Consider the following 17,099-nt stretch of genomic DNA (forward strand, 5'->3'; position numbering starts at 1 on the left):
ATATAATAGTGCAAAGTCAAGTACTTTTTTTAATGTGAGACAAATGCTACTTAAATATGTTTTCAAACTTCATTTTTTTTATCTTAATCGGTACACTTTGAGAACTAATTTCTCATTCAAACATTATTTGTTTTGAATGTATAATACATCAAATTAAATATCTCATTTAGTAGAATATGATTACACCTTGACTTGAAAAAAAAAAAAAAAAGATCTCACTTAAAAATATTACCTTAAACGACTTTAAATGCCATTTTTGTTAATTTTTCAATAACAGTGAATGTCAAAAGGAGGTTCAACAAACCAACGAAAGCTATTTGTTAATTTTTCAACAACAATGAATGTCAAAAGGAGGCTCAACAAACCAACGAATTGAAAGCTAACGCATCTGGCACTACATAGTCTCCTTATAAATGTATTTAAACAATTAAACTAGCGAATTGTTCGAGTTCTTTGAACCTCAATACCCAATACTATCACTTTCACAGTAAACCAGTTTCTTAATGACAGCAATATAATGAAGCCACACTCCACCTCCATGTACTCATCGGTACGGTGCCCCTTTAATTTCAATCTACGTAAAAATTAAAGCCCCCAAAGCATTTCTTCAATAAAGGTTAGTGTAGGTTGTTACGGTCAATAAATATAATCAAAGTTTGAAAGTTTATGTAATATTTTTTTTTTTTTTGTGGTTTAATAGGTTTTAGGATCAAGTATTTATCACTATGTCAAAAGTTATAGCTCGTCATTACGAAAGCATAACTTTATTTCTTTATACCGTAATATTTTTTAGATGCAGGTTTTGGCCAAACTTTACCCTTCACCTCCGTCCAATAATCACCTTGCCACTTAATCCTGAACTTGACCCTTCACCAAGCTCCGCCTAATTGCACAATTTCGAGTCATAGCTCTAATACCACTTGTTAGATCAAGCGATTACCATTACGTTAAAAGTTATATAGCTCGTAACAAATGCACAACTTTACTTCTTTATACTGTCATATTTTGGAGATGCAGGGTATTGCACATGGCTCTCTATTTGACCTTCGCTCTATAATCCCCTACCAACTTGATACTGATCGAATATGACCCTTCAGTGACCCACCAACAAAGAGCTTAGTTATTGTTGTCGTAATATTTGGATGGTGCGGTAAAGCAAGAAAGTACAGGAATCTAATAATATAATTTATTGCAGGCCATGTTACATCTGTTTCTGATGTCAATCCACATGCACAGCACATCAGACGGAGGAAGTTTGTTTATACATACATACATACATACCCCACCAGGCCAGCCATATATAAATGCATCTCCCATCGCCATCACAATGTTAAAAACGAAGCTTTGCCGAGACTACTTTCTTCTATTCCTCATTTTGAATTACTTTGTCTTATGGATCATTATATATATTCCAAGAAAAGATTGAATTGTTACTTGTACTGTACTCTTGTAGTCTTGTATATGTAGAAACTAGCCTTTGTACGTAATGATGGAAACTGCATTTAGAAGCTGATTGGTAGTTAGTTACCAAAGTTTAGTTTGGTAGCCACTAGCAAAGAATGTTTAAACTTTCTTATAAATTAGAAGGTAGAAATAATATTACGGAGCTACAATTCACACAAACAAAAAACCAAGACAATGAGATGATAATTCAATTGAATCCCATAGCCAGTAACTCATAAAAAAGTTTAATTTATTATGCATTTTTAATTATAAAAGATACATAAACTTATACAATAAATGAATACTAATAAACACAAGTATATGTATATATATGTGTGTTGGGCAGGGATACCTCCCCGCACCCGCCCCCATACCCGCGCATGCAGGCATATAAAATTCCTTCCATCCCCGCACCCATTAGTCAAATTGTGTGGGTATTTAAAACCCGTAGAAGCGAGGATGCGGAAAACCCATAGAGTGCGGGTAGAATTGTCATCCTTACGAAGTACTATATGTTGTGTGTGCTTTGATTTGAAAACATTTGGATGAACGAAAAATGTGATTCAATGAAAGGTGGGAAAATTATCTGAATTTATTAGGGGTGGCTGGGTTCTTTGTTTCTATATAGTTAAGAATGTGTAAATTTTATCTAATTATTTTTTGGTCTTTTATTTTGGAGATAACAAATATTTTCTTTGAAAATTTAGACAATTTAAATGATTAAAATAACTTTCTAGATAAATGTAACACTAAAAATGTTAATTAATTTTTTTCAGTTACTCCAACAAAAATATTTTAGAGAATGGTTTTAAGTACTCCATTAATCTTTATACTAGAATGCTAAGTATAGTCCATGCAATGTATTATAAAATTCATCAATTAGATTTCTGTATTATTAAAAGTATGACAATTAAGTTAAATTATTAACAGATACTACATGTAACAGAGTCAATAGTATTAAAAAAAAAAAGTTAAAATTATTAACTGTGTAAGTCTACTTTTCTTTGGGAGAAGAAAAGTTAAGTCTACTTATGTGACTAGATGATTTGGCGATATGATTATGTGGTTGCCACCTCACTCATTAACATTAAAACATTGAAAATATTACTCATAAGAGTTGAACCCATGACATAACATTAAATGAACATGAACTTATTTAAGGAATTTTTTACATTTTTAGTCCCACGATTATTGTGATACTTATAGAATTGGTCCACGACTTTCAAATTTTGCAATTTTGGTCCACGGCTATTTTTTTTTTTGTAAAAATGGTCCTTTTCCAGTTAATCCAATCGGATTTTGGATTAAGATTTAAAAAATGTATCTCTTTAGGCATGTGCATCGGACAAATCGGATATCCTAGCCGTTAATCCAATCGGATTTTGGATTAAGATTTTGAAACTTGCCTCTTCAATATTTGCATACTAAACCTATTCGGTTAATTAATATCAGATCTCGGATAAGCTAAATCGGGTTTCGGATTCTGTTCAAATATTTTTTAAAAATTACATGGAAATTTGCAAACAATTCAAAATGCAATACAATTTTAATTTACAAAATACAAATTGTTAATCACTCAATCTAGTCAAAATAATTGAACAGAACAATACTAACTTAAAATTTACAAAATTAAACTTACAAAGTTACAACTATTGCAAGTTCTCATTTTAATGCTCAAAAACCAATTTCACAAAGCAAAAATTCAGTTAAATCAGAGTGACAGACATTTAAAATTCAGTTCATCAAGAATTGAGTTAAAAAGGCTTAGGATTAGGAAAGTCATCAGGACTTCAGATACTTAAAATAAATCTACTCTTCTAGTCTTTTTTTTTTCTTGTTAAAATCAAAAGGAGTTAATTCCATTTTTTGTCCTAGATTTATAGGTGGTAGTCCACTTTTAGTCCTTTTTTATTAAAACATTTACATTTGGCCCTAGTACTATTGTGGCATGACCATTTTTGGTCATTCTTCAACAAAATCGTTAAAATGACGTTAAAATAAGGGCATTTTGATACTTTCTTTTGCAAAGTAAGTTGATTCGCTATATTTTTATTTTTACTTTTTTGAAAAAAAATCCCTATTTGAAGACCGAAATGTCCTTGCATTTATGAGAATTTTAACGATTTTGTTGATAAAGGACCAAAAGTGGTCATGCCACAATAATACTATGACCAAAATGTGATGTTTTGAAAAAAAAAGGACTAAAAGTGGAATGACTCCTATAAATGTAGGACAAAAAACGGAATTAACTCAAATCAAAAGTTAAATACATTAGATATTAGGCAAGTAAAATAGTAAACATATAAGTATCTATTTCTAGTTCAACAATTAGGTTCAAGATGCATTTTTTTTTCATATCAAGTAAGGATGTGGGCAAAGGATGTGGGCAAATTGTTGCATGTGTTATGGTAGCACCAAATCACATTAGCAACATACCAACTCCATTCCATTTATTTAGACAAAGGTGGAAGCATCATCATAGCCTAGAAACACACAAGTAATAACTTATTAAACAAATTAAGACATTAAATAGTAATAAAAGAGAGCAAGGGAGAGTGATATACTATACCAGATTTCCAAAAAGGCAATCAGACAGAGGTTTTAGTATGTCTTGCCAGAATCCCATAAACCATATGGGTGTTAATTAGACATCAGTTGGCTTAACTCCTCAAGGGCAACAAAATTTTCAAAAGAGAAAGTTGTCAAGCCACTTAGAAGTAGTTGGGGCCAAGCAATATTGTCATTGTGCATTTGTGCCTCAAGATTCTCCAAGTACCACAACAAACATAAGATAAATGAAAAATGAATAACACTATAACAGAATGGGAATGTTAATGAAGATATGAAATATATTACAGGAATTGTTGGCAACATTGTTGGTAGAGTAGAAGCAGCTCCAGTGAGCAACTATACAAAGCACAAGATAATAATACATCATTAACTAATTAAGGATTAAAGAATAAGTGAGTAACAATAAGGAAAAAAAAGGGCAGAAAATGTACCACTTTATAATCTTTCAACCTCATCAAAGTTTTCCTCAATTGAGATTGGTTGATTGGGTAATTTCAACCAATCTTGTGCACAAAGTAGGGCTTCCACAATTTTAAGAGTTAAGGAACTCCTAAATGCATCTAATACCCTTCCACTTATACTAAATGCACTTTCAGAGACAACTGCGGATATAGGAACTGCAAGCACATCTCTAGTCATTTTGGAGGCGGCCCCAGCCTAGTGTGCTACACTCGCGGGCGCGGTCCAAGTTATTACAACCAACTCCCCACTTTTTCGGAGGACGATTAGAAGGAGGTTAATATAAAAAGTCAATTAGACCCATTAACACTTAAAATTTATAATCAAGCCCTTAAACATATAATAGAGAAAATTTCTAACTTTACCCCTATTTATTGTCGGATATAATTTAGTATATCAACTTTGAGACCAACCTCAATTGGTCAATTAGCGCAAGATAAATTAAAAAAAATTTTGCGTTGCTACCCGTCAATCCTACCAAAAATAAAAAGTAGACGCATGAATTTTTTTATACAATTAAATATATTATTTTTTTATTGTACTTAATATTACCAATATTAATTGGCAATATAGAAGTGTCTTATAATAATAATAATAATAATTATTATTATTATTATTATCTTAATAATAATATATCTTCATTGTTACTTATAGTGGTTAACTTAAAAATTTAGAATTAAATATGATAAAATCATTATACTCGAGAATCTAACTAGGATTCAAAAATATGTTGGAAAGCAGAGGAGGTACGTGGAGGTCTACAGTAGTGGATTTGAGTTGATGAGATGACACGATGCGTAACAGCACCACCGAAAACTACAAATACGTGGGAGGAAAAGATGGAAACCATAATGGACCGATTTACGAGGGGAACCAACGCCCCTGATTTTGCCACGTGTACGTGATCCTCGCCGTTTTTCCTCTCCTCCGTCGCACTATAAGTACGCGCCACCAACACCACTCCATCGCCACATCACATCTTCTTCTTCATCATCTTCTTGTGTTATTATTCATATATTTTCAAGCTTTTTTTATATTTGTGAAAATGTCTTGCTGTGGAGGAAACTGTGGCTGCGGCTCTGCCTGCAAGTGCAGCAGCGACTGCAGCGGGTAAAAATCCCAACCGTTTTTGAATTCTGTTTTAAGCTAAGCTCTATTTTCATTTAATTTAATTTAATTACACAAAATGATGCATGCAGGTGTAAGATGTACCCTGACATGGTGGAGACTGCTAAAACCACGGCTCAGACCCTTGTTCAAGGAGTTGCGCCCCAGAAAAAGTGCGTCCATTTTTAATTCATTTCTTTGAGATTGTGTGTTTGGAAGATATATAGAATAAAGTGATTATTGAAAGCATAGTGGTGGTAGTATTTAAGAAAAGCTATTAAAGTTTGAAATTTAACAACCATAATATGAGATTATGATTATGATTATGAGATTATAATAATGATTAAGTGGACAAATTGACATTTGATTCTGTCTACTGAAACACTTAAAGTTGTGATTTTCTCCCCTTACTTACCCTCAGGCAAGGCCATGAGGCTCCTTAAGGTTGGGAGACAAATTGACATTTGATTTTGTCTGATGAAATACTTAAAAGTTATTGTGATTTTATCCTCTTACTTACCCTCAAGCAAGGACATGAAAGAAGAAGAAAAATAATGTGATTATTAACTGCACAAGCTTAACTCTAACTTAATGATTCCATAGATAGTATTTTAGAAGAGTCAAAATTTTAAAATTTGACAACATGTTTAAATGTACCTGATTGTTGAATCACTAAATTATCACGATTTACCTCATTTTTCCTGCCTACTCTGTCAAGATAAAGTGGGCAGATTGACATTTGGTCTTGTCTACGGTTGGGGAAGGCCTAAGTTGGGGGAAAAGAAAAATAAAGTGATTATTGTTACGTTGGTGTTATTGCAGGGAGAATGGGGGAGCTAAGGAGGGATGCCATTGCGGGCCAAACTGCCAATGCGACCCCTGCACCTGCAACTAACTCAGGAGCCAGGAGGGGCGCCATATATAAGAGGGCGGAGAATTAAAAGTGAAGAGGATTCCGCAGTGTCTGTCTGCATATCCGTTCCCCTAGCCTAGCCTGGAATAAGAGTGTAGTGTAGTATGTATGTTTGTTTGTTCTTTTGAGTTATCTTGTGTGTTAGGTTGATCGAAGGCTGATCTCACAGTCTCTGCTTCTATATCTACTTATCAAGTTATCGCCGATAGTGCGATTAAATAAATATTTAATTTTTAAAAAAATTATTGTTTTTCTCTTATTTTTCTTAGCTAAAGATATTGCAATTGAGATCATTAGATGATTAAAAGGGAGAACACCTAGCACAAGCTAGCTAATTTCTTCAACTCAACTCATTTGTATATAACTTATGTACTTCTGGTTCGGACCAAATTAAACAAGGTAATGAGTATGGGATGAATTGTTGATTTTAAAGCCACCGAATTAGTTGTGTTTGCAATCCTAAATGTGATTGTGGGAGCAAAATTGAAAGGTGAATGGGCAGTTTGAGACATAAGCACTATGGTTTCCATTTTTCAATAGGTGATATCAAGAGTTTCAAATCCTTAAAGGTTAGGATCAGAAGTCACCAAGTTAGGGGTTCTATAATGAAAGCTAGGACCTCCTATAAAGAGGGATGATCTTTAAAGGGATTGGAGGGGAGGGTAGAGTGCCTTATATATTGTTGAAAATCTTTCGGATTGTTGATAAATGTATGACATCCTTCAATATTGGTCATACACGTGTCCCTCAACTACCTGGATGTCAACGATCTCTACATGGATAAATAAAGCATATTACCTTCTTGTACTTGATCGAGGGGTTTCGGTGGTTGGTGCTTAGGTTGTTATACTAGATGTTGCGAATTTGATATCTCGTAGTACCTCTTATATTATTTTTATTTTGCTCTAGGCTTCTTTCTTCTTTAGCAATAAAAATAGACAACCCCTTGAGCCAAGACTTTCTCAATAAAAATGGGCCCTCGGAGGTTCCAACTCACATCGGGACCACTTATTCTGTCTGCGGGTATGCTACGACATCTGTTTTTTTTTTTTTTTGGTTGCTTAAGCTGCAAGCCCAACCAAAAATATGTGTTACTATTTTCGAATCTATAAATGTTTTTTCTTACCTCTCTGGGTTGCTTACAAGCCCACCAAGGTGCTGCTATTCGATCTAGGACTGCTACACAGCTTGCAAACTCTTAATGGTCGAGGTGCGACTCTCATCAATGGGCTTTTCGTGAACGAGTTCGGGCTCTCTTCACAACAAGTTCCCTCATTTCGGTCTTAGTTGTAGCCTCAGATCCCCTCCTTGGTGGTGCCTTCCTCTCAGTTCATGGAGTTCTGAGTTTGGTAAGAAAATGATTTGCTTGAGTGTTTTGGTCAGTGGCGCTACGCAGCTTGCATACCCTTAATGGTCGATATGCGATCGAAACTCTTATTGATGGGCTCTTCGTGAAAGAGATCGGGCTATCTTCACAACAAGTTCCCTCATTTCAGAACTAGTTGCATGCTCAGACCCCTCCTTGATGGTGCCCTCTTCTCAGCTCGTGGAGTTTTGAGTTTGATAAGAAAATGATTTGCTTGAGTGTTTAGGTCAGTGGTTGGCTATCGGGCCAGACCGGATTGCATCTCTCACTGTTGATGGGCAGCCCACTCGTATTATTTTATACCTGAGGTGTTAAGAATTATTGATTTGAACCAAAAAAAGAAACTATTAGTTTTTTTTTTTTTTTTTTTGCAGAATTAGAAAGTGCATTAAAAAAAAAAAAAACAAGACCGGCAACTTAATTATTATTTTAGTAATAGGCTGGTTTACTTTTTTTTTTTCTTTTTATTTCTTTTTATTTCTTTTTTCTTTTTCGTTTCCTTCATATGTCAACACTTTTGTTTAAATTATTTTTTTGATGATTTTAGAATGATTATTCACATCCAGCTAGCAATTCCGTACACCTAACCTTTGAATCGCAGATCTCAACAACATTGGATGTTAGAGATGAGAATAATTCAAAAAAAAAAAAACAAAAAAACTAAAGATTAGGAAGTCACCAAAAACACAGTACAAAGATATTCTTTAAAAAATGGTTTTAGAACCCATGCAAAATGACATTTTAATAATCATGCCCTAATATGCCCTTAGCATAAACAATGCCAAGATTTGACTAATCATAAGAACAGGACCAAAATTTGGACAGAAGAATCCAACACCTAAGCATCTTGAAATTAATAATCAACTTTGTTAACAAATGCTAATTTTCCACTGAAAATTGTTGTATCCACAGTGGCACAGTCCACTACTACTAGCCCAGAGTCGATTACTCGATTAGTCACAAGAGAAAAGAGAAAAGAGAAAAGAGAAAATATAAAGCTAAAGAGCGAGTCAACAGCCTTCTGTGCTCCTTCCTTCCCACAAAAGTGTCCAAAAAAGTTTTCTTTTTCAAGAAAGGTTGAAACTTGAGCCCCAAAAGAGCCTACAACCAAGAACTTAAATTCCCTTCACTCTATTTTCTCCTTCTTGTTGTCTCAAGGGTTTTCTCATCCGAAATCCACTGGAAAAATACAATTTTTTGTTCAAAAGTTTGGGTTTTCTTGTGTTTTTTTTCAAATTTCTCACCGGTTATCTTACCTACAAGACAAGTTGGGGTATATTAGTGTATATATATATATATATTTATATATGGAGAGAGAGATATAGGGGGAGTAGTTGGAGACTAACAACCAACCTTTGGAGAGAGCTGAAAGGGATAAATTTATAGATTCACACTAGATCTAGGGTCAGGGGCCCTGTGGGGTTTTTACTGAGCTTTATACATGCACTTGGGCTAAGAATGTTGAGTTCTTGCAGCATTCAATGACTATTTCTTGATTTTGTTACTGTCTTTTGTTTTTCTTGAGGTATTTATTGTGATGGGGATTTGTTTGAGCAACCAAATCAAAGCTGAGACTGCATTTTATGTTAGTTCAGGTATTTTTTTTCTTAAATTGAACTCTGATATCTTTTCCTTCAAATGTTTAGGGTATTTTTTTTATTGTTGTATGTATAAAGCTTGATATTCTGCTATTAATAATTATGAGACTGTTTGTTAACCAAGATATATGGATTATCTTCTTTGTATTCCTTTTCTCTGATTTAAGATGATTTATTTGGTACTTTAGTAAGTAATCTGGTTGCATTTCTATGCTAGGTGTTTACTAGAGATTAGAATAACTCTGAGAAGATTTTTTAAAAAGTGTCCTTTTATATTCCTCAGAGCTGCAGATTAGAATGAACAGATATGTACAGTTCATATAACCAGAAGTAGTCAATTTTTTGGATGTATATATAGTCGGTTTCAATTGCTTACTAGAGTGGGAAATTGAGCCTGTTAGATGTTCATTTTCATCTCTTATGATTTGTTTTTTGACAATTCTAGGATTGTTTTTGTGTAGGGGTGGATTCTAGAAATGTGAGTGGGAATGGGACTGAATCGAGTAACTCGAACAAGCTATCATCAGCTTCTGTACCACACACACCTCTTAGTGAGGGTGAAATCTTGCAGTCCTCCAACTTGAAGAGTTTCACTTTCAGTGAACTGAAAGCGGCCACCAGAAACTTCCGTCCCGACAGTGTGTTGGGGGAAGGGGGGTTTGGTTCTGTTTTCAAAGGATGGGTTGATGAGCACACTCTTGTAGCATCAAAGCCTGGGTCCGGGATGACCATAGCTGTCAAAAAGTTAAACCAAGACGGGTGGCAGGGGCACAGGGAATGGTTGGTGAGTACGGTTTTTAGGTTGATGAACTTCGAGACAGTTTTTTGGATTTTACTTCACACTGTATTCCAGAATGCATTATGTGGTATTGCTCATAGTTAATGCTTATGATGTCTTGTTCAGATACTCAATCATGCTTTATCATTAGAAATCATTCTTATATACTCTGTATATATATGTATGGTATTTCTGTAGCCCTCGGGGCATAGCTAAGTGGTCAAAAGGTTGAGTGTGGTGTAGTGACCCAGCAAATACTCAGGTTCGAATCCTCAATGGGGGAGGATCTCAGCCTTGGGGCAAAAAGCAAGCACTCAGACCCTACACCACTAAGGCACATAGCCGGGATCTGATGTTTTTGAACTTGTGAAATTACAGGCTGAAATCATCTATCTTGGGCAACTACAACATCCGAATCTCGTGAAGTTGATTGGTTATTGCTTAGAAGATGACCACCGGCTCTTGGTTTATGAGTTCATGGCCAAGGGGAGTATGGAGAACCATCTGTTTAGAAGTAAGCCCCGGAAATCTGCTTAAAGCTACATACTTACACTTGCCCCGGTTATATTAATTGTTAATCTGTTAACAATTTCCTAGATGGCTATATAACGTCGTGCACATTTTTGTTCAATCAGGAGGTTCCTTCTTTCAGCCTCTTACGTGGAGCCTGCGAATGAAGGTTGCCCTGGGTGCTGCAAAGGGGCTTGCCTTTCTTCACAATGCTGAAACAAAGGTCATATATCGGGACTTCAAGACTTCTAATATCCTGCTTGATCCAGTATGTGGTATTTTTTAAAATTCGGACTCTTTATCATTTTCTATCGTTTTTAAACTCCTATAAAAAAAATTTCCCACTAATTTTATGCATTGCACTACAGGGCTATAATGCGAAGCTTTCTGATTTTGGATTGGCTAGAGATGGGCCAACAGGGGATAAGAGCCATGTCTCGACAAGGGTTATGGGGACTTATGGATATGCTGCTCCCGAGTATCTATCAACAGGTTTGTCTCTGCGAAAAAAATTTGTGATTGACTTGTTTGACAATGCTTAAGGTGCTTTTTCGTGTTTTCTCGGGAAATTTCAATGTCGATTGGCTGAATTGAAAAATCATTTTAAACCAAAGGCATGTCAGGATATCATAATGCTAATGTATACCCTCGCTCCTGGGGCATAGCTCAATGGTCGAAAGGTTGAGTGTGGGTGACTGTATTGCCTAGTGAATACCTAGGTTTGAATCCTCACTGGGGGAGGAATAAACCTTGGGAAAAAAGCAAAGCAGTCAGACCCTGTCTCACTGAGGCACATCCCGCAATTTACCTCCTCTCACAGAACCCAAGGGCATGGGCTTGAGGGTTCGGTGGATAGCAATGTCATGACCTTCATCATTCGAGATAAATGGAGCTTTCATGGCATCATTTATGAGTTGATTTTCGTACTTGTATTAGAAATGAAAATTGCATTGCAGTCTTCTTATCTCTTAACTTCTCTGTTCTTAACAAGGTCATCTTACTGCAAAGAGCGACGTATACAGCTTTGGAGTCGTTCTCTTAGAAATTTTATCTGGTAAAAAAGCAATAGACAAGAATCGGCCTTCTGGGGAGCACAGTCTTGTGGAGTGGGCAAAACCTTATCTTACCAACAAACGCAGGATTTTCCGCGTCCTTGATCCCCGCCTCGAAGGGCAGTACTCACTGAGCAAAGCCATGAAGGCAGCTAACCTCGCACTCCAGTGCCTATGCATGGAACCGAAGTTGAGGCCAAACATGGACGACGTGGTCAAAACCTTAGAGCAACTACAGGAGGCAAAGGACTCAGCGACCGTTGATAAAAAAGAAAGGAACTTCAGTCGGGACAGCCGCCCAAAGGGCCCGTCTAAGTCCTGCCGTGGCACTGCATCAGAGACAGCCGGAATGACCACATACCCCAGACCCTCGTCCTCTCCTCTCTACGCATAACTGAAAAGAAGCGAGTGCTCGGGTTGCTAGGTCGCCAGCAGTTCGTGGCAATGCCTATTCACTTAAAGAGATGTACAGCAGTTAACCTTCCAATTAATGCATGCCATTTTATTGCCAGTTTGTTACGCGGCTAAGGTTAGTCACAAGGTGGGTTTACCAGTGCACACTTTCGGGTAGTGGTTGCGATTTCCCTTTGTCGCCCAAAAAAAAAAAAAAGAAAAAGAAAAGCTGTAGAATATTAGCATGATGGTTGTGCTCGCGTATGGCATATTTTTTGGTACATTATTGGGAATATGTATATATGCTTGTCTAATGCTCTCATTTTGTAATCCTGCAAACTTTTTAGGTGAACGCACCTTCAACTATTTGCTACATATCAAGGCAGTTTGTGTTTTTTTTTTTTTGTCTGGACCAGGAATAAATGGTACGTGTTTATACTCAAAAGTATATTACGGAGTATTTAATAGTATACAAAATACTGTATCTTTAGTACATAGACAACGTATATTTAGTATATTAAAAATGTACGTTTTCTTTTCAAGAAAAAAAATGTATGTTTTATTTACGCTCTACACAACTGTGTGGATGAGGATTGTATTATCTGTCTAACAGTACAATGAGAATACAAGGCAAATATCAATACAAAAGTAAAGTATAACTAGAATACTAATAACAATATAATCCTAACGCACCCCCTCAAGCTCAAGGGTGGTCGGAACAACATTGAGCTTGCCACATAAGAAAGAAAACCGAACACCAGAGAGAGCTTTTGTAAAAATGTTCGCATATTGATCCTTGGTAAAGATAAAATTGACATGCACTTCTTTCTTGGGCACTTTGTCACGAACAAAGTGGTAGTTGATATCTACTTGCTTCGTCCTAGCATGAAACACCGAATTAGCACACAGATAGGTAGCACCTAAGTTCTCACACCAAAGCGTAGGAGTAGTAGTCAAGGGCAAACCAAGCTCCTTAATAAGAGACACCAACCACGTGACCTCAGCAGATACATCAGCCAAAGCCTTATACTTAGCTTCGGTAGAAGAACGAGCCACTGTACATTGCATTCGGCAAGTCCAAGAAACAAGATTAGCACCTAAGAAGACCGCAAAACCACTAGTAGACTTGCGATCCCTGGATCACCAAACCAATCCAAATTAGAAAAGGCATGCAACTCAAGAGATTGAGACCTGCTAATCAGAAGACCATAATGAATAGTATCTTTAACGTACCGAAGCACCCGCTTCAACATCCCCAATGTGCAGTAGTGGGCGGCTGGGCGCATGCATATGATGACACAACTTATTAACATCAAAGGCAAGATGAGGTCGAGTGATAGTGGGATATTGTAAGATACTCGTGAGATTCCTGTACTGCGTCGGATCCGCATACGGTGTGTCAGACTCATCAGCAGCCCAAACCAGCGAGACAGGTGTAACTGACGCCTTACAATCAACCATGCTGGCACGCTTTAGAATGTCTTCATATAGCATTGTTGAGATAACAACATACCGTCACCATGCGGAAACGTCTCAATACCTAGGAAAAAAAGAAGGACGACCCATATCACGCACTTTAAACTCACGACCCATGCTCGCCACGAGATCATCCACACGCACAGAATCCGAACCCATTACTAAGATGTCGTCTACATAAACAAGCAAATAAAGCTGCACAGCACAGTTGTGTTAACACATGCATGCTCCTACAATCTCACATTGAGAACAACTAAAGCGAGTCTTGAGGTATATTAAAGGGACAATTAATTTTGGTTTACGTATAAGAAAGTCGGTATCAAGAGAACTTCATGCTTTCTCTAATTCTAACTAGGCTGGATGTCCTGAAGATCGTAAGTCCACCGGTGGTTATGCTGTGTTCCTTGGGCCAAATCTTGTGTCTTGAGTATGCAAGAAACAAAGGACTTTTGCTACGTCTTCCACTAAGGCAAAATATAAGGCTCTAGCAGATGTTTGTGTTGAGGACTGAGGTAATATGGAATCTTTCTTTATTGCATGAGATTAACGTTCCTGGTGTCTCTGTTCCAAAACTCTGGTGTGACAATCTTGGTGCTATGTATATGTGTGCAGATCCTATCTTTCATCCAAGAACCAAGCACGTGGAGATTGACTATCATTTTGTTAGAGATAGAGTTGCTACTAGAGATATTCATGTCAACTTTATTTCAACAAAAGATTAACTTGCTAACATCTTTACAAAGGCTTTACTTAGTCTTAGATTTCTTTTCTTAGATACAAGCTACAGGTACTAGTATACCATGTGCTTGAGGGAGAGTATTAAGACTCTATGTATTTTTGTCAGATCATGACTCCTTATTCTAGTCTTCCTGTGACTTCCGTTGATGGATAAATCATGAATGGACCCGTTGCGGGTCCACCCGGTGGATGAAGGAGATGCAAGCATCGGTGAAAATTTGGAACCGCACCCGGTCGAGCCCAGGTCCAGGTCGACCTCCCTGAGAGGTCGCTTGGGCGGACCTCTCCGAGAGGTCATCTCGACCGGGTCCGTGCTCGGCCGTGGCCCTGGGGTCTTGGTTGAGGTGGTCTTCTCGGCTCAAATCATGGTCCAAGGTGGTTGCAATCGTCCGCCTCTTTTCGAGGGGCGATTAGAGTCTAAGGAGGGTATAAAAACACTCCTCTATGTCTCATTAAGACACATCTTGTCCTTAGAACACACTTGTCTTGTTATTACGCAAAATTTTTGGAGGTGAAAGAACATAAGTTTGAGAGAGTAAAGACAATGTTTCATAGAGAAAGTATTTCATTTTCTTGTAAATCAACTGCTCAACAGCATGGTATTTATAGGAGAGATAGTCAAATTATATTTAACATGGCATTAACACTGATTTAATATCAGTATGTAACAACCCGACCAATTAATATGAAAATAACACGACGGCTACGAACATAAATTTTAAAAAAACTAAATTGGAATTGATAATAATTAATTCCTAAAACTGACTAGAATTAATGTGTAAGTTCTGATTATATATTCAAAAACACACGCAAAAGAGAGTCTTTATACTATACAATTCATACTCATTTAAAAAAGAGAATTGTATATATACTAGTGCAAACTCACTTTCTATTTCCAATGTGGGACAAATACTTCTTCCAAGTCCCCTATAATTATTTTTCCAACTTAAATAGATATATTTTGAAAATTAAATTCTCATTCACACATTATCCGTTTTAAGTGTACAATATATCAATTTTTCGTCTCACAAAAGAAAACATGAATTTAATTTGACCCGATCTAAATTAAAAGCAAATCTTACTAATATTTGTACCATAAAAAATCACTTAAAATACTATTTTTGTAGTAAAATTTTCACAATCTAAATCTAGAAGGGAAGCAAAGAGGTGATGCATAGGGGTGTAAACAAATCAAATAATTTAGATTCGATTCGTGATTCGAATTCGAATATGTCGATTCGAATTCGAATATTTCGAATACGAATTCGAATTCGAATTCGAATAGTTTTTTTTATTCGAATTTTATTCGAATACGAATACGAATACAAGTATATTTGATTCGAATAATATTCGAATATTCGAATATATATATATTATTTTTATTAAACCCTAAGTCCCTAGGTCCAATAAGGAGACGGCAGTCTTCACTTTTCACTTCTTCAGAGCTCAGTCGCGGCTTCAGTGCTTCAGGCCTTCACTCTTCCCTCTTCGCGATGCAAACCAGAAGGAGATGCGGAGAGCCGGAGACCTCCAGTCTAGTCGGCGACCACGGGCGGCCAGCGCCTTCGCGGTAGATCCGTAGATCTGGGCGCCTTCAAGGGAAGATCCGTAGATCTGGAGTGACCTTTTCGCTGGTCTGCAGTTCAGAGACGCGGAGAGCCGGAGAGCAGCGAAGTTCCGACGGCAAGGCAGCACTGCAGCTCCGGTGCTTCTCGCGGCGGCAGCAGCTGTTTGCGTTTATTTGGATGGAAATTTTAATGATATTTGTTTGCGTTGGTGGCTTGTTTGTAGCTGCAAAGGGTCATGATCCTCAGGTTCCTCTTCTTACCATCTCTATGAACTAGAAACAAATACTCCGTAGAACCTATGCTTATTTTCTGAAGGCATTTCTTTTTTTAATGAGTTTCAATTAGCTTTAGTGAATAAAGTACTCAAGGCTTGTTTTGAATTTACTTTTACTGCAGGCTACATTTGAAGATGGCACAAAAGTATAAATGCAGCAGATCTGCATACTCTTCCAAGAGTCCTTCCAATACCTTAAGCTCCTATTTCGTGATGACCTCGCAGTTAACGAATCATTTGATGCAAAAATGTTACAACTGCTATTCCTGATAAGCTTATTGTTGATGAATCTGATGATGCGGCAGCAGATATTACACATCTACAACGATTCTTGCTTGAAAAACATATACTACTATAAATGTATTAATTATTATTTTTAACTTGAAGAAAAATAAAATTATGTTGAAATTCATTTAGTCAGGTTTGTGAGCAAAGCAGTCTTCATGTCTTAATGTCTAAAAAATGTGAAAATCTGGATGGAAATTTTAATGATATTTAAATTTAAATTTTATTACACTTTATCTTAAATTATTGGAGAATTTGAAAAAAAAAAAGTAAGATAAATATTTCGAATTCGAATATTCGAGTCGAATCGAATATATTCGAATAAAGTGATCGAATCGAATACGAATCAGATTTTGGATTCGAATAATAAACGAATATGAATACGAATATCTATCAATATAGTCGAATTCCAATCGAATAGTGAGATATTTGACTCGATTCGATTCGTATACATCCCCAGTGATGCATAATACTTTTGCTTTCCAAGCATATTTGTTTTATTACAGTCCCTTACCATGTCTAGTGGCTAGACTACACGTCACAATAGTCCTATACTCCCATTGCCAAA

General features: G+C 36.5%; 1 protein-coding gene and 2 long non-coding RNA genes across 3 annotated transcripts; all 3 read left to right on the forward strand.

The window, feature by feature from the left end:
- The first annotated feature begins 5,450 nt into the window (after positions 1–5,450).
- LOC115998019 lies at positions 5,451–6,729 on the forward strand. The gene is made up of 3 exons (XR_004093819.1): positions 5,451–5,583; positions 5,673–5,753; positions 6,403–6,729. It is a non-coding gene; the product is annotated as an uncharacterized LOC115998019 (long non-coding RNA).
- A 2,139-nt stretch (positions 6,730–8,868) lies between these two features.
- On the forward strand, positions 8,869–12,591 carry LOC115997997 (probable serine/threonine-protein kinase PBL10). The gene is made up of 6 exons (XM_031237446.1): positions 8,869–9,454; positions 9,919–10,241; positions 10,614–10,749; positions 10,871–11,013; positions 11,114–11,237; positions 11,737–12,591. Exons 1-6 carry the CDS (start codon positions 9,397–9,399, stop codon positions 12,189–12,191), a joined length of 1,239 nt encoding a protein of 412 aa, XP_031093306.1. The 5' UTR covers positions 8,869–9,396; the 3' UTR covers positions 12,192–12,591.
- A 3,230-nt stretch (positions 12,592–15,821) lies between these two features.
- On the forward strand, positions 15,822–16,662 carry LOC115998021. The gene is made up of 2 exons (XR_004093822.1): positions 15,822–16,218; positions 16,369–16,662. It is a non-coding gene; the product is annotated as an uncharacterized LOC115998021 (long non-coding RNA).
- The last annotated feature ends 437 nt before the right edge of the window (positions 16,663–17,099 follow it).

Source organism: Ipomoea triloba, chromosome 12 (genome assembly GCF_003576645.1).
Source record: "Ipomoea triloba cultivar NCNSP0323 chromosome 12, ASM357664v1".
Classification (NCBI taxonomy): Eukaryota; Viridiplantae; Streptophyta; class Magnoliopsida; order Solanales; family Convolvulaceae; genus Ipomoea; species Ipomoea triloba.

Bases quoted from the DNA above. Each gene is read 5' to 3' on its own strand.
- LOC115997997 (XM_031237446.1), top strand. From the start codon at position 9,397: ATGGGGATTTGTTTGAGCAACCAAATCAAAGCTGAGACTGCATTTTAT. The intron at 10,750-10,870 runs GTAAGCCCCGGA...TTGTTCAATCAG, and splicing joins GGAGAACCATCTGTTTAGAA to GAGGTTCCTTCTTTCAGCCT. The intron at 11,238-11,736 runs GTTTGTCTCTGC...GTTCTTAACAAG, and splicing joins TCCCGAGTATCTATCAACAG to GTCATCTTACTGCAAAGAGC.